At 39.7% G+C, this 17,149-nt stretch overlaps 1 protein-coding gene across 1 annotated transcript in view; it reads right to left on the reverse strand.

The window, feature by feature from the left end:
- Positions 1-2,594: 2,594 nt before the first annotated feature.
- The window catches only part of ZNF804B (zinc finger protein 804B), a 504,210-nt gene continuing 489,655 nt past the window's right edge, over positions 2,595-17,149 (reverse strand). Inside the window, exons 3-4 of the mRNA XM_062178397.1 lie at positions 12,814-12,944; positions 2,595-6,788 (exon numbers count right to left, since the gene is read on the reverse strand). Of these exons, the coding sequence (XP_062034381.1) occupies positions 3,122-6,788; positions 12,814-12,944 (3,798 nt within the window). The 3' untranslated portion in view covers positions 2,595-3,121. The remainder of the gene's footprint in view (positions 6,789-12,813; positions 12,945-17,149) is intronic.

Here is a 17,149-nt window from a genome sequence, read left to right on the forward strand (position 1 = left end):
ATTTAGTGTTGAGAGATTCCATGAAGTCCTGGCAGAAACAGAAGAAGTCACTGTCAAATCTGCTTTCTGTAAGTGAAACAATTCGGGAGATTATTCTGTGAAATGTCTACCCAAAAAGGAAATCCTGGTAATTGGATTAAATAATTTCTAACATTTTAAAATATTTCTAAAGGTGAACTTAAAGATATCATTGAAATAGTTTGAAATACTGCAATTGTATTTTGTCTTGCTAAACTTGGCAGAGACTAACCAAGAAGATGAACTCAGTTCTCAATACCTGTACCCAGTGAAGTACCTGAATAGTGGACTGGTTTGTAATCTCTGAGAAAGATACAGATTGGTAAGTATCTGTGTGGCATGCACATGTGTGTGCACATGTGTGTAAATGTTAAACCATCTTTCTTGCAATATTTTAGGTTTTCAATTAAGCATTGAGAGTTTGACAGATATAAAAACTTGCCTCCATGAACAATTCCCGAAATAGATCTACCTCATCGATATCAGGCAATAGAACATAATAGAAATTTAATATTCACAATCAATTGTCAAATTACTATGAGAATGGAAGGGAACAGTGCTGAAATATAACTCATCACTGTGACAATTTAAAAAATGCCCTTATTTTAGAATTCAATATATTTTTAAAATTTTTTGTTCATTTTTTTCAGAGTATGGTTATCTTAAAGTAAAATAAAAAAAATAAAAATGCAGTTTTTGAGCATATGCTCATGATTTGGGGGAGGAGAGTTTTATCATCACATTTCTGTCACGTGATGACATGAGCTTACAACTTCTCACCCTCGGGTGCAAGTCTTTCTTCATTTAAATAATGAAATCTGTTGTCAAATGGCTCAATCTAGTGTTTCAAGTGAGCAGTTTCTTCACTGTTAATATGAGATTGAGTCATCATTTCCTTGCCATCTATTGATATCAATCTCTCCTTGTTAGTCAACACTAAGTGCCCAGGACAGGTTCCCTGATCTAATCTTCTGAGAGATCAAACTGTCACCAAGACAGTTATAAAAGTTACGTAGGTGTACTGTCTTTCTCATAACAGGATTATGAGTGTGTTCCCAGAATTACTCTAGTTCTGCTTTGTGAAAAATTTGCAAACCACTCTCCAGTTCTTTTTGTCATCCCTTTTGATAATAAGTAAGCCACTTAATTCCCTTCCTTTTGGATTCACCCAGAATTCACCAGTGGTTCTTGATGGTTACTTTTATAGAACTCCATGTAGTACAGTCTCTTGCTTTAGATGTTGTTCCTATTCCTTTTAATAAGACAGACTTTGTCACTGCTGATCCCACACAGAACTCCCATACTACAAGCTCATGATGACACTTTGAAAATTACACTTTTTATTTATGCTCAAATTTCAAATTTCTTCATCTCCTTTCAACCCTACTCCACCCTCCCCTCTCACTGTGTGCATCCTGCATCAGAGAGAACTTCACCTACCCTTTAGCACATATGAGCTAGTTGACACTTCAACTTGATTCTCTCGTCAGGGTTGCGAATGATCATACTGATCCCCACGATGAGGATGAGGTGGGACCTGTGAGGAGATGCAGAATGGCTCTGTAAACACAGCCACCTCCGCTGTCAGCTGAGGGCAAGGAGGTGCCCCTTCCCTCAAGCCCAGCAGCAAGACTGAGCGCCTCTTCTGTCCAGACCGATTCCTCGGACTCAGGCGGACCAGGAATGCACTGCTGTGTAAGTTCACCTTTTAGCCACTTGAAGAACATGAGCTACCATGGGGTGAGTGTCTGGCACAGGGGTGAAGTTGCCACTTGGGCTTCCTGCATCCTGTGTGGGCAAGCATCTGGCACTGCTTCAGATTCCAGCTTCCTGCTTGTGTGTAACCTGGGAGGCGGCAGGTGATGATGCGCCTAGCACTTGAGTCTTTGCCGCCCACAAAGCAGACCCAGATTGAGGTCCAGGCTCTTGGATTTGTCTGTTGTAGGCATTTGGGGAGTCAATCAGTGGAACAAAGAGCTCTTTCTGTTGAAAGAAGAAAAAGAGAAAGAGACAGAAGGGATGGTGGGAGGGAGGAAGGAAAGCAAGCAGGGAAGAAGGGCAGTGGGGGAAGAAGGAAAGAAGAAGGAGAGACAGGATGTAAAATAATAAATCTACCTGGAGGACCATCATACAGATGTCAGAATGCAAATTCAATGGGCCAGAAAACATTCTCAATGAATTCTGAAATAATTTGCAAAAATCACATGAATGATGGTTTTATTCATCATTCATTGTATTTTAAAATACCACACTAGAATAAAACATACCAAATGCTTTAGGAGATTCTGGACATTTAAAAATACTGACATTTCCAAACCTTTACATCTATGATTATACATGTATTGGATGAACAGAGTAAAATTTCTGAGTAAAAAAAATGTAAAATTATTAGTCCTTGTAATATCTGAAAGATTGACCAATATATTCAAAATGTTTTTTCTGCATATATCTTATTTTTGTGTTTTGCATTATCAAATACTAATGCTAGTTTGTGTATGTTTTCTTATACAAAAATTAAACATTCTTAATTTTAGATGTTACTGATTCTTACAATTACAAAATTATCTGGGCATAGATTTGTGTCAAATGAAGTTCACCAATTTTTTTTTTTTTTACAGAAACTCTACAATCTGCTTAAAGATTGTTTCATTAGAGGATAGATTTCAACCTGAATAATTGTTTTAAAGAACTGATTTATTTTTGCTGAGAAAATGAAATGCACATTCATTCATTCACTAAACAAACACCTACAGCATAGTCTTATATTTCTTTTGATTTTTCTTTGTAATATTGCCGTTCTAAATGTTTTCTGTTACCACTTAATAATGTTGCACAAGAACTCATCCCAAACAAAATACTTTCCCTTGTGCTCTTCTACAAAATAATTCTATTTCTCCTATTATTTTTACAAGTTAAAAGAAATTCTTAAAATTATCTTATATTTCATTATTGGCAACTCAGTTCATATTTATATATTGGTCACACTTTGAATTGACACAGGTATCTTAATTCTCATAAAAATCAGACAGATCACCTTAAATCTATCGTTTTGTAGGTAGTGACAATTTGCTTCGTTTATCCACCAGAGGGGCTTTCACACCTATTAGTTCAAATGTGCTGAAACATTTAAGGCCTCCTTCATGCCATTTAACTGTTGCATCTGACTGGAGCAGGAATGGTGACAAAGTTCTTGACCTTGGAACATGGGCTGGATTACAGGATTCAAGTGGATAATAGACGTCGTGGCTGGGTTTAGGTGGGGGCCAAACAAGGTTGGGATGAATGCCGCCGGGGGCAGGGGCTGCAGAGTTATGTGAGATGGATGGAAGGGAGCGGCCGTGACTAAATGTAGGGGATGGCTGGCTATGAAAGCAGGGTGTGCAGGGATAATGGTGGGAGTGAGAGTTGAAAACGAAATAGGAGTGAAATGTGGCTGTGACAGAGGATGCAGGTGAGCGATAGGGAGGTGACTGTTGTGGGAACTTAGGGAGGCAGACACAGCGAAGTGCTGCAGGAACGTGTGGTGGATGGTGGTGATCGAGGCGTGCTGGTGAACTGGAACTGTTGGCACAGCTGAGGCTGGGGAGAAGGCAGTGGGCGCTGCGGCAGGCAGAACTCGAAGATGCTTTGACCAGAGCTGCTTCTGCATGTGCTGCTGGGCTTGCAGCTGGAGGAGCTTATATTTATCTATTTCTTCGGGAGAAAACGTTATGGGCTGTTGACTTAGAGGGGGGGAGAGAGATTTATGACACACTTCCAATCCATCTTCTGCTTTGTCATGCTTCTGCATAGTTCTGTCATGGTAAGAGTTTATATCCCCCTCTCCGTGATGCATCTGCGTGCTTACGTCCTGTAAGTCGAGATTTATTTGGTCCTCTTTGGTCTCTGTTGCATCACCAACACCAGTATATCTATTGGTTGGACAAGCACCAGGGAAATTATTGGGCAGTGGGTCACAGCTTTGACTCAAAGGTTGGGCTTCACTAATTGAGGGTTTTGATTGGCCTTTTGTTGCCGGGTTCTTTCTCCCATTTAGTGACTGAGACTCTGCTACTAAGTGAATTAGACCTTTAGAAAGATGGTCACAACTGTTATCTGCTAGAACAGTGACATTATTGGGCTGCAAACTTTTGATTTTGTTCTTTTCAGTAGTCCTTTGGACTGCACTGCCTTTTTCATTTCTTCTTTTACTGTTGCATTGTGTTTTTTCTGACAAAGGCAATGCTGGTCTGGAACAACCTGATGGTAGGAGTTGAATTGCACATGAGATTTGTGAATGAGCCTCTGATTCATTCATACAGCTGTTAGGAGAGATCTCCAAATGAGTTGACTGCTCCCGACACTTCTTGGCTTGTATTCTCTCTAAGAGGCTCTGGGCTGTCAGGGGGGTCCTGTCTCCCTCTGTCGTGTTTGACTCCATAGTTTCTGCAGGGCCAATGGAGTAGCTCCTTAGAAGGCAGTGGGCATTCCCAGAGTTACACTGCTTGGGCTTGACTTTTCTCAGATCACAAAAGTGAGGGTTGGCCAAAGGCTCCTGACTTCTGCTTTTATTTAAGCGATGGATCTTCCCTCTTGAGTAAGAGCCCACTCTGCTCTGTTGAGGTCCCTGGCAGTTAGGTAGTTCTTCCCTGTCTGCATCATAGGAAACTTGTGAGCTCAAACCACAGTGGATGATTCTCGGGGATTTGGGCCCTGAAAACGGTGGCATTTTGCCAGTTCTATGTTTTTCTCTACAGTGATAACACCTGTGTCTTGAGTACTTCTTATTTTTAAATGATTCCCACAATTTGCAGTTTGCATCTCGCTTTGTTTCAGACTGAAGGCAGGCACTCTTAGAGATCTCGGCAGACAAGCAAAGGCCGTTGTGCTTTCTGTGTTTCCGTTTGTGTCTTTCAACTGATCTGTGGTTTCTTCTGCAAAAGTAGAGCAGGTTACCCCTGCCATCACCATGGGTCCCGTGACTTGCACAAGCACTTCTCAAGTTGGACACACTGTCCCAGGATGCACCTGCAGGGCTAGCACGCCCGCTCAGAGACGACGTGGGGGAGCATCTTGTGTAACTTTGGTTTCCACATCCAGAAACACTGCTGGTCAGACTGATGTGGCTACTGTCGAGAGTCACACTGAAGCCCTGCCCATGGTCACTGTGTCCCCCTGTAGTCAAAGGACTTGAATTCCAGGTGAAATGGTTTTTGTCCTCACACTCTGAATGAGAACTACAGGAAATCAGCTTATGCTTTTTCGTCCTGGAGATGTAGGGAGGAAAAGACAGGTTCTCATTTGCATCATTAAGGACAACCTTGCCCCTGCTCTGCCAAGGGGTCCTCGGAGGTTCCTGGACTTCATCGTCACTAGGATTGTTTCCTGTGCAGTCTCTCAGAGACACATCAAGGTGAGTAGGCACTTCAGGATATTTCAGTTCCACGTTACCTGCACTAAAATGATGTTCACCTTCTCCAGACTCATAATCATTGTATCCCAAATTATATTCTTTCTGGAAATTTTCCCAACCAGGATTCGTTATCATTATCTTTGGTTTCCGAGACTGATTATCTTCTTGGATCAATTTTTGTCGGTCTTTGATTAAACCTGAGACTTGGTGCTCTCCTTTAGTTTTCATTTCCAAGGCCTCCTTACCCAATTCTGTTGTGAAGTCCTCTGGATCACGATCATGGCCATCCTTTGTGTTCTGAGACTGCTTAAAATCAAAATATAAGGGGTTGCAGCCATAAGAAATACAGGGTTTTGTTTTTGTGAAGAACAGAAGTTCTGTAGGCCACTGCAGAGTGGTGTGGCCATCCTTGCTTTGTACATGGAGAAAAGGCAGTGGTTTGGATGTCACATCATGGGGGCATGCCTCCCGTTCAAGTTTTTGAACATTTTTACTAATTCTTTCTGTTTCCTCCAAAGATTTTTCTCTGTTCTCCATTCTGGATTTGGGATTGAAATGCATGACACTCTTTCGGTCACTTGGCTCCAGCGATGAAAACTCATCCAAACAGTCAAATATCCTGGCATCAATGTGCCTATAAATGCTGGGTGGGCTGGAGGAAGCATTTGATGGGTGTGGAGGATCAGGGTGGTTTTCCGGAGTGTTCTTCCATGCATTGCTGGTTTCCTTTTCTCTGCTGGAAGGAGAACATTCTACATCTGAAAGATGAATGTTAGATGCAGAGAAGGGAGGGGCCATGCCAGTGGAATCTCCCAGTGTCTTATCAATGGGCTCACGTTTGTCCTGCAGAATTTCAGAGCTTTTGGAGAAGCTCTTGTGTAGAACACTTTCCAGATGGCTTGGTGAGATGTTTGTGATTTCTTCCTTTGAGAGCTGTGTTGGATCCTCATTTGCAAACCTGCAGCACTTGCATTTCTGTACAGTTTGCTTTGCTTTATAGATGGGTGGCTTGTTACAATCCTGGGTTTCTTCTGTGTTCTCACTGAAAACTGATGCTGAAGATTCTAATTTTAGGTGTACTTTTTTAGAAAAGGAAAATGATACTCCTGTCCTGTGGTTTGCACTGCTGAGATCTGAAGGTGTCTGTGGCACCCGATTTCCAAACAGACATCGTCTGTCTGTCTGTAACTGGTGTCGGTTAGGCACGGTAGACCTCTGTTTGTCAGAAATGCTCCTGGGGACATTTTTTCCTTTAAGAAGGAGACTGCTCTTCACACAGGACACCTTCCTGCCGTTCTTGACTGGGAAAATTCCTTGCTGGAGTTGCTTTTCTATGGCTACCCTGGGGGCTTTGTATGCTGGTCCACTTCCAGAAACGCTGTAGATAAAATAAATATTAAAATGATTAATAGTCTAGGTTTGGAATCATATTTATCTGCGAATGTTCCATAGTGTTCCTATGGAGAGTTATTCTATTCATGAACTACATCTTCTGTTATAATCATTTGATCGTGCTTTATACAACTCAATGTAATTTTCTTAACAGTGGTGGCTGTCTCTAAAATGCATTAAGTGTATATTATTTTAACATTCCAACTAGCAATAGTAAGTGGGTATCTTCTGCCAGTTCTGCAGAAGAAGATAAAGTATTGTATTTACATCACAATATATGTCCTTAGGAGCTTATCAATTCTTTGAAATACAGACTTTATTTTATAAAGTGTTTTCTAATCAGTACTTTCACATGAAATAGAATTAAAATTCATTTCCAATGTATAAAAATATTCCTGTAATTTGTTTCTATATATAAGATCTAGCATTTTGTAATTTTGATTCCTCACTTTAAAAATTCCCTCATGTTCACTTCCTTAGGAAGGTTAGTTCTTTTTGACTTGTTGCTTATTAGATTAATTATAATAAATTCATAACAAAATACCACATTTGCAAGCCATGCCAATATTTTCAGGTTCTGAAATCTTACTTTGCTTTTTATTCCCCAAAACGTTTTTTGATGATTTATGCATGTGTGTGTGTTATGTTTTAATGATTTTAAAAAGATCATTCTACTGAGCATCATTAGCAATTGAACAGAAAACTGAAAACACAAATGCATATAAGAGATGTAATTCTTTAGACTAAAATTATTTGTTTAATAATCTTCAAACAAATAAATTTTAATCTTCCTATCCAGTTTACTACAAAACAAGGCATAATGAGGGGTGGAGCAATACAAATTATATCATCTGTTTGCTGTGAAATGGCTTTCTTTTTCTTATTCCATATGCTTAGAGTTGATCATTTGTTGTTTGACTATAAAACACTAAGGAGCTGATACAGCAGCCTAAACTCTAATGTGGAAGTCTTTCTGAGGGCAACCAACATGGACCATCACATTCTTTTTATTCACCACCTTTTATACACTTTTCTTCTTTGTCTTTATATGTTAAGCATTTTTGATTGACATGTAGTGTGTAACCTGAACACCTTTATGGGCAACTGTACAATACATGAATCCACATATACAGAATAATAGGTTCAGCTCAGAAACCAGCATCTGTGCTACCATCTTCCTCCATGGTGGGGGCACACCAGCTCCTCTCTTCCAGTCCCTTATGTCAGAGATCATGCATTGCTGTGGAACACTAGAACCCAGTGCGATCACCTTTGTCTTCATACCTTTTTAGCCAGCCTACCATTCGCAGACTCCATTCATCACCATTCTAATTTTAGACTGACATTTCCTTTTCACTTCCACGTGACAGAACATATACTACATGAATTTTGGTTTGGCAGAAATTTTTAATCAGCCTACTCTTATTTATTGTTGAACCTACTCATGCATTAGTGTGATTTTGCATTATTCATGCATATGAAATTATTTATTATGCTATGCATTAATATATATGTATATCTATGGTCTTACTAGGACACAGATCATAACTATAGCTACAGGTTGAATTTTTTAATAGTATTTCTTGAGCACCTTTAATTTAACTTTCTTCCACGTACATATGCTTTCTTCTTTAATTATTGTTTAATTTCATTCTAGTTTCTTGAGTTGGAATTTACATGTTCAAATTATTGGCTCTCCAAAATACGCCTTTAGGTCTTAGTATTTATCTCAGTATTCCACTGTCTCTAGTCTTTTACTCTAAATATAAGATATTTCTCTGGTACTAATTTATATTTTACTGACCTCACTCCTTTTGATAATATCCAATCTGTTCTTTTCTAGGCCCATATGATTTTAATTTAGAAATAATAATGTTGACCATGACTGAATTTTTAATGATATCAGATTATCTCCTTTTCATGAATTAATGGGTGGAGCTATAGAGTAATAACATCCCCTTGAATCTTCTGGACAACTATCTTTAGAAATGTTCTAAGCCTATGTTCTATTCTCTACAGTAGCTGTTTCATGATGAAGAAGCTCCTCTCACTCCATCATGTTAGCCGTCCCTTACCAAATCATCCCTTCCCGTTTCTGAGAGAGGAGATCTTTCCATCTTGAATACGAGGCATGGGAGGACCACTGTAAAGTGGCGTATGGGTTAGTGGATATTTCTTTGCAGCTTAAAGACAAACAAGGAGCATAGAGGTTTGTGGCAGTGTTTACCACTGGGCTTTTAAAGAGTCTGCAGACTAGGGGTGGAACAACGGGGTCCAAAACAGCGGCAGCCCTGAAATTTGCCTCAGTGCCCAAGAGCCCCCTCCACCTGTGCAGCCACTCTTTGGGGGAAGTGGAAGTTCAGTGAGTCTGGCGCTATCAGCACCTACACTTGGCAGAAAGCAGCTCCACAGTCTAGCGTCCGGGTGTCACCCTACCCTACCCACTTCTTGAATCCACTGAGATGCAGATATGTTAATATTTCTATATTATCTTCTATTTTACACATACTTTTTTCTTGTTATTTTTGCCTGTTACCCTGGTACTGTTTTGTGCATTTACTTGCTTTGATTTATGTTAGTCTAAATATCTTTTCAGTATTGCTGTTTTATCATTTATCTCTCTAATGGAAAAGCTTTTCCTTTTATATTCTTTCTAAATATTTTTAAACCTGTTTATCTTAGCTTTTTATGGTATTTTGCTGTTAGCTTCTGGTCTTTAATTCTTGCTCTTATTTTATGATCTAATCTACATTTATGATTATGGATTTTTCAGGAGTTTTAATATTTTATTCTTAGTGTTAATCTTTGATACTTTTTCTTCTGCTGTATACTTTTTTTATCTTATTGCTTTATAAGTTTTAATTTCCTTTATCTTAAATGTGATTTGGTAATATTACTTTGAAAGTTCTAAGTTTTCTGTATTTGTGTTGTTTTAAACTCTGTCAGGTTTATACAAGTTTATGACCTAAAATCTTATTAAAGCTTTTTTTTTTCCAGTTTGCTTTCTACACATGATAAAATTATTACCAAAATCAAATCCATGGACATATCCATCACTGCACATTTTGTTTTTGTAGGTTATGGTGGTTAAGGACACTTAAGATACATTTTCTCAGCGGATTTCAAGGAAACGATAGAGTAGTATGAGCTGTAGTCAGTGTACCCTACCTTAGGTCCCTCAGAACATACTCCTCTTCTACCTGGAAGTCTGTATGCTTTGCCACTCTCCTCCAGCCTGTGGCAACCACCATTCTGCTCTCTGCAAATCCTGACTTTCTTACACTTATCTCATTATTTCATTTCCTTTTTAAGATCTTTCTTCAGTTTCTTTTTGTATTTTTTACCTGTTTTTATTTTGAATGGCTTGTAAGAAAATGACTATAGAGTTAGCCTTTTGCTTCTTGTAACTGAATTGTCTGTTCCAGACTCCTCCTCAAATTCCTACTCGCAACAATGTAATAAAGCCACAATTTAATTCTTTCCAAACAGGAAATGAGACCTAGCCCAGCAATATGGTTTCCTTCCATGGTGTCACTTTCTAATGTCTCCGTTTATCTAGTTGTCACCTAAGGAACTTCATGTTCTCAGTCAAGGATTCCCCATATCCAGACGAACTGAGTTGGGCAGACTGGAAGTTCACACACAGAAACTGCTCTTGCTGGGGGATCCGATTGGGTAAAAGTAACCCAAGAGATGGCCAAAGTCGACTGCCCTGTATAAACTCATTACCAGTTAGTTTGCTGTCATCACTTTCCCATCAGTTTGATGCAAACATTCCCACCAGTAATAAATTCACCCCTTTTCTCTTTGGGGTCATAAAAGAATCTTGTTATCTGGATCATCTTACTCACAAGCCCTTTTGATGAGGATAAAGGATGAAGAAAGGTTGTCCAGGGGTGCAGTACTAATGATTTTTTTGTTGTTGTTGTTCATCAACCTAGCTGCCAAAATGAACACATTTCGTAATTCTATTAGGTGGATTCCTTTAGGTCACAGCGTATTTAAGCAGAGAGGAGGATTGGCTGGAGAGCACAGGATATTAGAAAAAAAAATAAATCATTTTGTTAGTTCTAAATTCTGGGTTTAGAAAGAGGAGCACCTGTCCTTTTCATAACAATAAAGACACACTGCAAAACTAGACACTGCCTGCTCTGTGCAAGACACCAACCCGGATGTGGTTAGGTTTGTGTTGGCTTTGTAAACAAGGTTTCCACAGGGACACCTGGAACTTAATAGAGTGTATCTTTTAATTTGGAGGACCCTGCATAGGTAGCTCTGGCAAACTTGAAATCCAACGCATCATCAAAATCATCATCACCACTCTCATCTCAGCTTCTCTGAGACTAAGTCGTTGTTCCCAGAGGAAAATACAGAAAAGGTTGGGTAGGAATGGACATTCCTAGGAAGAAAACAGCCACATTTATGATGTTAAGTTTAGTCAGCTTTGCTGAGAAACTAGCGAAATCTGGCCTGGCCTTAAAGAACCTATCTTAAGGATATCCTTGTATAGTGAGACTGGCTCTATTTTTTACGACCTGACTTATGACATTTCATAATCAATCATTCCAGGATGGCTATCTTACCCACTGGGCCCTAGGACTGTTTTTTTCCAAGTCCTCTTTGGACAACGACTATCTGATACCTTATCCCTGGGCAGTTTTCTCTGTTGTGCTGCCAGGAAAAAGCTCAGTACCAACTGTGTGTCTTGCTTCTATGATTGTTTTTATAGTAACCTCAGCTCTGGGTATATGTTGTACCTTTATTTTTCTTCTCATTTTTTAAATTTATTTGACAGAGTTAGACAGTGAGAGAGACAGAGAGAAAGGTCTTTCTTCTGTTGCTTCACCCCGCAAATGGCCGCTACGGCCGGTGCTGTGCACCGATCAGAAGCCAGGAGCCAGGTGCTTCTTCCTGGTCTCCCATGCGGGTGCAGGGCCCAAGCACTTGGGCCATCCTCCACTGCCTTCTCGGGCCACAGCACAGAGCTGGACTAGAAGAGGAGCAACTGGGACTAGAACCCGGTGCCCATATAGGATGCCGGCACTGCAGGTGGAGGATTAACCAAGTGAACCACGGTGCCAACCCCATATCATCTTTACATATGGTCATATGCCCATTAATTTTTTAATAGTTACAAATACATGAATATGCAAAATGCACATTAACTATTCTTACTTAGAACTTAAAAAAGAAATACTTCCTTAAGATCACATTTGCAGTTTATTATCTTGTGGTAATACATTTGAGTCACCCATTCCTGTTTATTGTGTATTATTTTCCATTTAAACAAGAGGGGTTTAAATTCTGGCAGAGCTATACATTTCACTATTTGCAAAGATGCTGCCAACTACATTAATTAGCTATGTTAGTGTTTTACATTATGATTCACAGGAACACAAATTGCAATCTGCAAATTTAATTGCATTCCAGGTAACAACTTTGAAACATTCAGTGGTTCTGAGCTTTTGTAAAACTGCCATTTTTCAGCTCCAAGGATGTATTAATGTAATGCTTGTTATATTGTAATTATTTAAAAGGCACTGTGTGGTGAATCTCACTGTATTAATTACATCTAGTTTGTCAGCCACACAATGAGAGTGTCATTTATTCTATGTTCAGCTGTGTTTGGGCAAATGCAGATATTTATATCCCCCAAAAAGATGCCTTGTTTTTTTATAGTCTTTCTAATTATTATTACAAAACATAAAACAAATTACTGAAGAACTATATTGGTTCATTTAAATCAACTGGATAGAATAAATGCTAGTATATTAAAGTTGTTCTTGCATCATCTCATTAAGGAGTAAATTAAATTAACAATATTGAGAAAGAAATCAGATGCCTAACGTAATGTGGTTATTACCCTAGAACTATTAGAAATATTTCCCCTCAGACAATTCTGTTGGTTCATTACAATTTTACATTGCTACAGTGAGCCAAATGGATTTACCCTTGGAACTTCCCCAGGTTGCAGTGAGTTTCGACCCACCCCCGATAGCCCGAGTTCTTACCATTCCGACTGCTGCCGTAACTCAGCCAGCTGATGAAGTCGCTTCAGTGCCTTTTCCTGTTTCTTCTCATCTTTCCACGACTTGGAAGCGACGTTTCGAGCAAATTCCCGCTGTTTTAATTCTTTCAGTCTCTGTGAAGAAAGATGAAAAACATAAAGGGTACTATAAATAATATATTCTTTTCCATCCACAAGGCTCCTTATTAAACTCTGTCCCAAGTGCAGAGGTGACTTTGAGGATAGAAGAGCGAAGGCATCTTCTCCATCGATGCTAGCCTCTGCTTGATGATAAATTTAGTAGCTAAATGTCGGTGTCAACTGGGTTCCTTTTTTTTTTTTTTTAAGATTTATTTATTTATTTGAAAGAGTTACACAGAGAGAAGGAGAGGCAGAGAGAGAGAGAGAGAGAGAGGTCTTCTATCCGACGGTTCACTCCCCAGTTGGCTGCAACAGCCGGAGCTGTGCCAATCCAAAGCCAGGAGCTTCTTCTGGGTCTCCCACATGGATGCAAGGGCCCAAGGAGTTGGGCCATCTTCTACAGCTTTCCCAGGCCATAGCAGAGAGCTGGATCGGAAGTGAAGCAGCCGGGACATGAATCGTGCCCACATGGGATGCTGACGGTTTAGGCCAGGATGTTAACCTGCTGTGCCACAGCGCTGGCGCCAACTGGGTTATTTTTCAAAGCATGTCAGGGTCTCTGCCAGGCTGGAGCCCAGTCCTTACTGGGATCGTCCCGCTAGACAACCATAGTCAGCCATATGCCCGTGACAACACAAATGGGAGAAATGGGCAATATGTGGATGGGAGTGAGGGTGAGAAGGTGATGGGCTGCAGGTGCCCAGCTCTCCCCTCTAAAGCTGCTGCTGTTGCACACACTCTGTGGAATCAGCTTCTTTCCTTGTTATTTCTGTTACTTTGAAAGATTTATCCGAAGCTCCAACTGTGATTCTTAATTCATCTGTTGGGTGAAGGCATTTATCAAATGGAGATTTATATATTGTACCGAGGCAGAAAAAGTGTATCAGGGATTTAAACTGAGTGTAGATTTGGTCTTGCTTGATTTCAATTAACCTACCATTTCTTTTAATTAATCTTTTCTCTGAAACAATTGACTTACAATGCAAATTGGATGCTGCTCATTACCTGTTCAGATTTCTACTTTAGAATTTGCTGGTAAGCACGTCTAATGATATTGAACAAATTGAGAAACAGTCACACTCAGATGAACATCATGACGTGTGAGGCTTAAACCTGAGCTGGGAGTATATTTGAAGACTGGCCTCTCTTACCACAAAGGAAACACTGTTAAAAGTCTACACTACGCATGAGTTTGATTTTTTTCCATTTCCCAAATGAAGCATAAAGGTATGGAAAAAGCTGTACATCTCTCAATAACACCATAGCACACTACTTCCCACCCAGAGAGCAGGGCCAAAACCTTTAATGATCGTGAGCTTCGTCCTTACAAGGAACATGCTCCTGGGAGATGGCGGCCCAATAACAGCATCTCGGCTATGTCTGCAGGAGCTGGCCGACCAGCCTTTCACAGAGAGAATATCCTGTATGCAAAGAACAGGAGGGTCTCAGAAGTAGAAATGGCCACAGGGAGAACAGTGGAGATAGCCTGAACTGAAATTTGGCAGATACTTTCGATTTCTCTAAAGTAGTAAAATTACGCCCCATATGTCACCGTTAAAAAGAAGGATCAATAGTTCTCTGCAGTTGGTAAACACCAGAGGGGCTGAGCACTGCAGCACTGCCTGGATCAGAAGACAGCAAGAGAGGCTTAGAAAATCCTTGTGCTAACTTCCCCTGTGCTCCCTCTTCCTCAGACCCCCCGTGCTTCGTAGCTCTTAGAGTGAGAGCTTATTTTAGGAGCAAAGACCTGTTGGAAACTGTTCCGCATGATTTAAGAGCACCCATAAATGGCGATCCACTGTGTCAAGGACAGAAGGTGGCTACTGTAGGATAGAGGAAGTTTTTTTTTCCAGTTACTACTGAACTTAAAATACTTGATACTACATTTAATATTTGGTGTTGCTAGGCACATGAAACGTGTGCAATCTGGGGGAGAAAATGGATTCATTTACTCACAATAATTGATGCTTGATTTGTCATTACTGGAAGCTTGTCTGAAACTTCTACTTCTGAGTTACAAAAGTTATTGTGATTTCTGTCTCTGTCAACTTATCATGTACTGCTAATTCCTAAAATATGAATCTCTATTAATCATAAGATACAGTGATGCACAAGATAGTTATTTTCCCCTCAAGGGAGACAGACATGTAAATTTACACTCTTAGAAGATGATGTCAAGTTTCTATTTTTTTTTTTTTTTACTTGACAGGTAGAGTTATAGACAGTGAGAGAAAGAAGACAGAAAGGTCTTTCTTTCATTGGTTCACCCCCTAAATGGCCACTCCGGCTGGCACTGTGCCGATCCGAAGCAAGGAGCCAGGTGCTTCTTCCTGGTCTCCCATGTGGGTGCAGGAGCCCAAGCACTTGGGCCATCCTCCACTGACCACCCGAGCCACAGTGGAAAGCTAGACTAGAAGAGGAGCAGCCAGGACTAGAACTGGCGCCCATATGGGATGCTGGCGCCACAGGTGGAGGATTAGCCAAGTGAGCCACGGCGCCGGCCCCTGATGCCAAGTTTCTTAACAGGGGTGTACATAACCTGCTTTGGAAGCATCCAAGAATAGTTATGATCTGTTGTGTGGAGAGAGTCAGCAAAGTTAACATGTTTTTAAGAAATACAGAAAACTTGGAGACTTATTTAAAGGCACTTAGCTATAGATTTAGCTTAGCCAATACGGAGTACTCAAGTTTGCATAAAGAAAAGCCCCAAGACATCTACTGCACATGTTTTTGTGTACTGATAAATGTATGCATGCATGGAAACTAACTTGGGCCAAGGAAACAACCAACTGAAATAATTAAAAGAAACAATACCTAGAAATCATACTCAAATCGCCTCTTTTCAGCCACAAAATGAGAAAAACTCACAGGACACTGAATAGAGAATTCAGCAAAGTCTTTCTGCAGTAGAGAATAATTAAGCATAGACTGAACACCCCTTCGGACTTGCTTCACAAATCTTAAGAGCAAAAACTCAAAAGTATAAAACTGGTCCCTGTAACATAGCTGAACCACAGAGCTAAGCTTTAGGATTCCACTGTTGGAATGTAAATTAGTAAGCCATGATAGAAAATAGCCTAGATATTCCTTTAAAAACTAGAAATAAAACTTCCATATGATCAAGCAATCCCACCATAGTGTATATTTCCAAAATAAATGGAATAATTATATTCAGAAGATATCTGTTCCACCATGTGCAGTGCAGCACTATTCACAATAATGGAGACAAGGATTCAACGTGTCTATCATGAGATGAACGGATAAGAAAAAGCAGTATTTATGCAGAATGGAATCTTAGCCATAAAAAAATGAAGCCCTGCCATTTGTAACAAAATGGGTAGTATTGGGAGACTCCATGTTAAGTGACATAAGCCAGGTCTAGAAGGACAAATACTGCATGTTCTCCCTCGTGTGCAAGCTAAAAAACAAACCAAGAAACCTCAGTATGAACACAGTATGTTGACTCCTATAGGCTGGGGAAAGTTTAGATAATGGTGTCATATCTTGAAGGAATAAGTCCCTGGCATTACACAGCATAGCTGGATCACTACAGTTTACAATAGTATATTGGGTATTTTAGAAGCAAGAGGAACAGGGGAGCTCCTGGGCTCCAATAATAAAGTAATATCAGGGAACTGGGACTAGTGGGTACCCTGATTTGATTGGTGCACATCGTATACATGTTCTGAAATGCACTGTGGCCCATATTTATGTGCCTCTATTGATAATCACTTTTACAACTCATTAAAATATGAAGAAATGGCTATAAAGTAGGAATATATATGTATTATTTAAATGTGTTTAGACTAAGCAAAACATTAACTATGAACTACAATTTTGAAGTTTAGAAACTTTTTACATCTATTAAAGAGGATCCTATCATTCTTTTGTCTTTGTTTATGCAGTAAATAACTTCTATTGATTTTACGAAAAAACTGTGTTCATGGGACAAATGCTGCTTTATGATTATATGTTGTCACTTCCGATTTGATGTATTTGACTTCCTTTTTAAAATACAATTTGTATCTCTGCTCATGAGTGACATTGGTCTTACTACTTTTTCATGAAGTTCTCATTTCACTCCAGCCCTGTTTTATCTAGTCTGGGATGCTGTAACAGAATGCTATCAACTGGGTGGCTTAACCAACAAATGTTCATTTTACTTCTATATTTCTAGAGCTTTGGAAGTCCAAGATCAA

Source organism: Lepus europaeus, chromosome 20, assembly GCF_033115175.1.
Source record: "Lepus europaeus isolate LE1 chromosome 20, mLepTim1.pri, whole genome shotgun sequence".
NCBI lineage: Eukaryota > Metazoa > Chordata > Mammalia > Lagomorpha > Leporidae > Lepus > Lepus europaeus.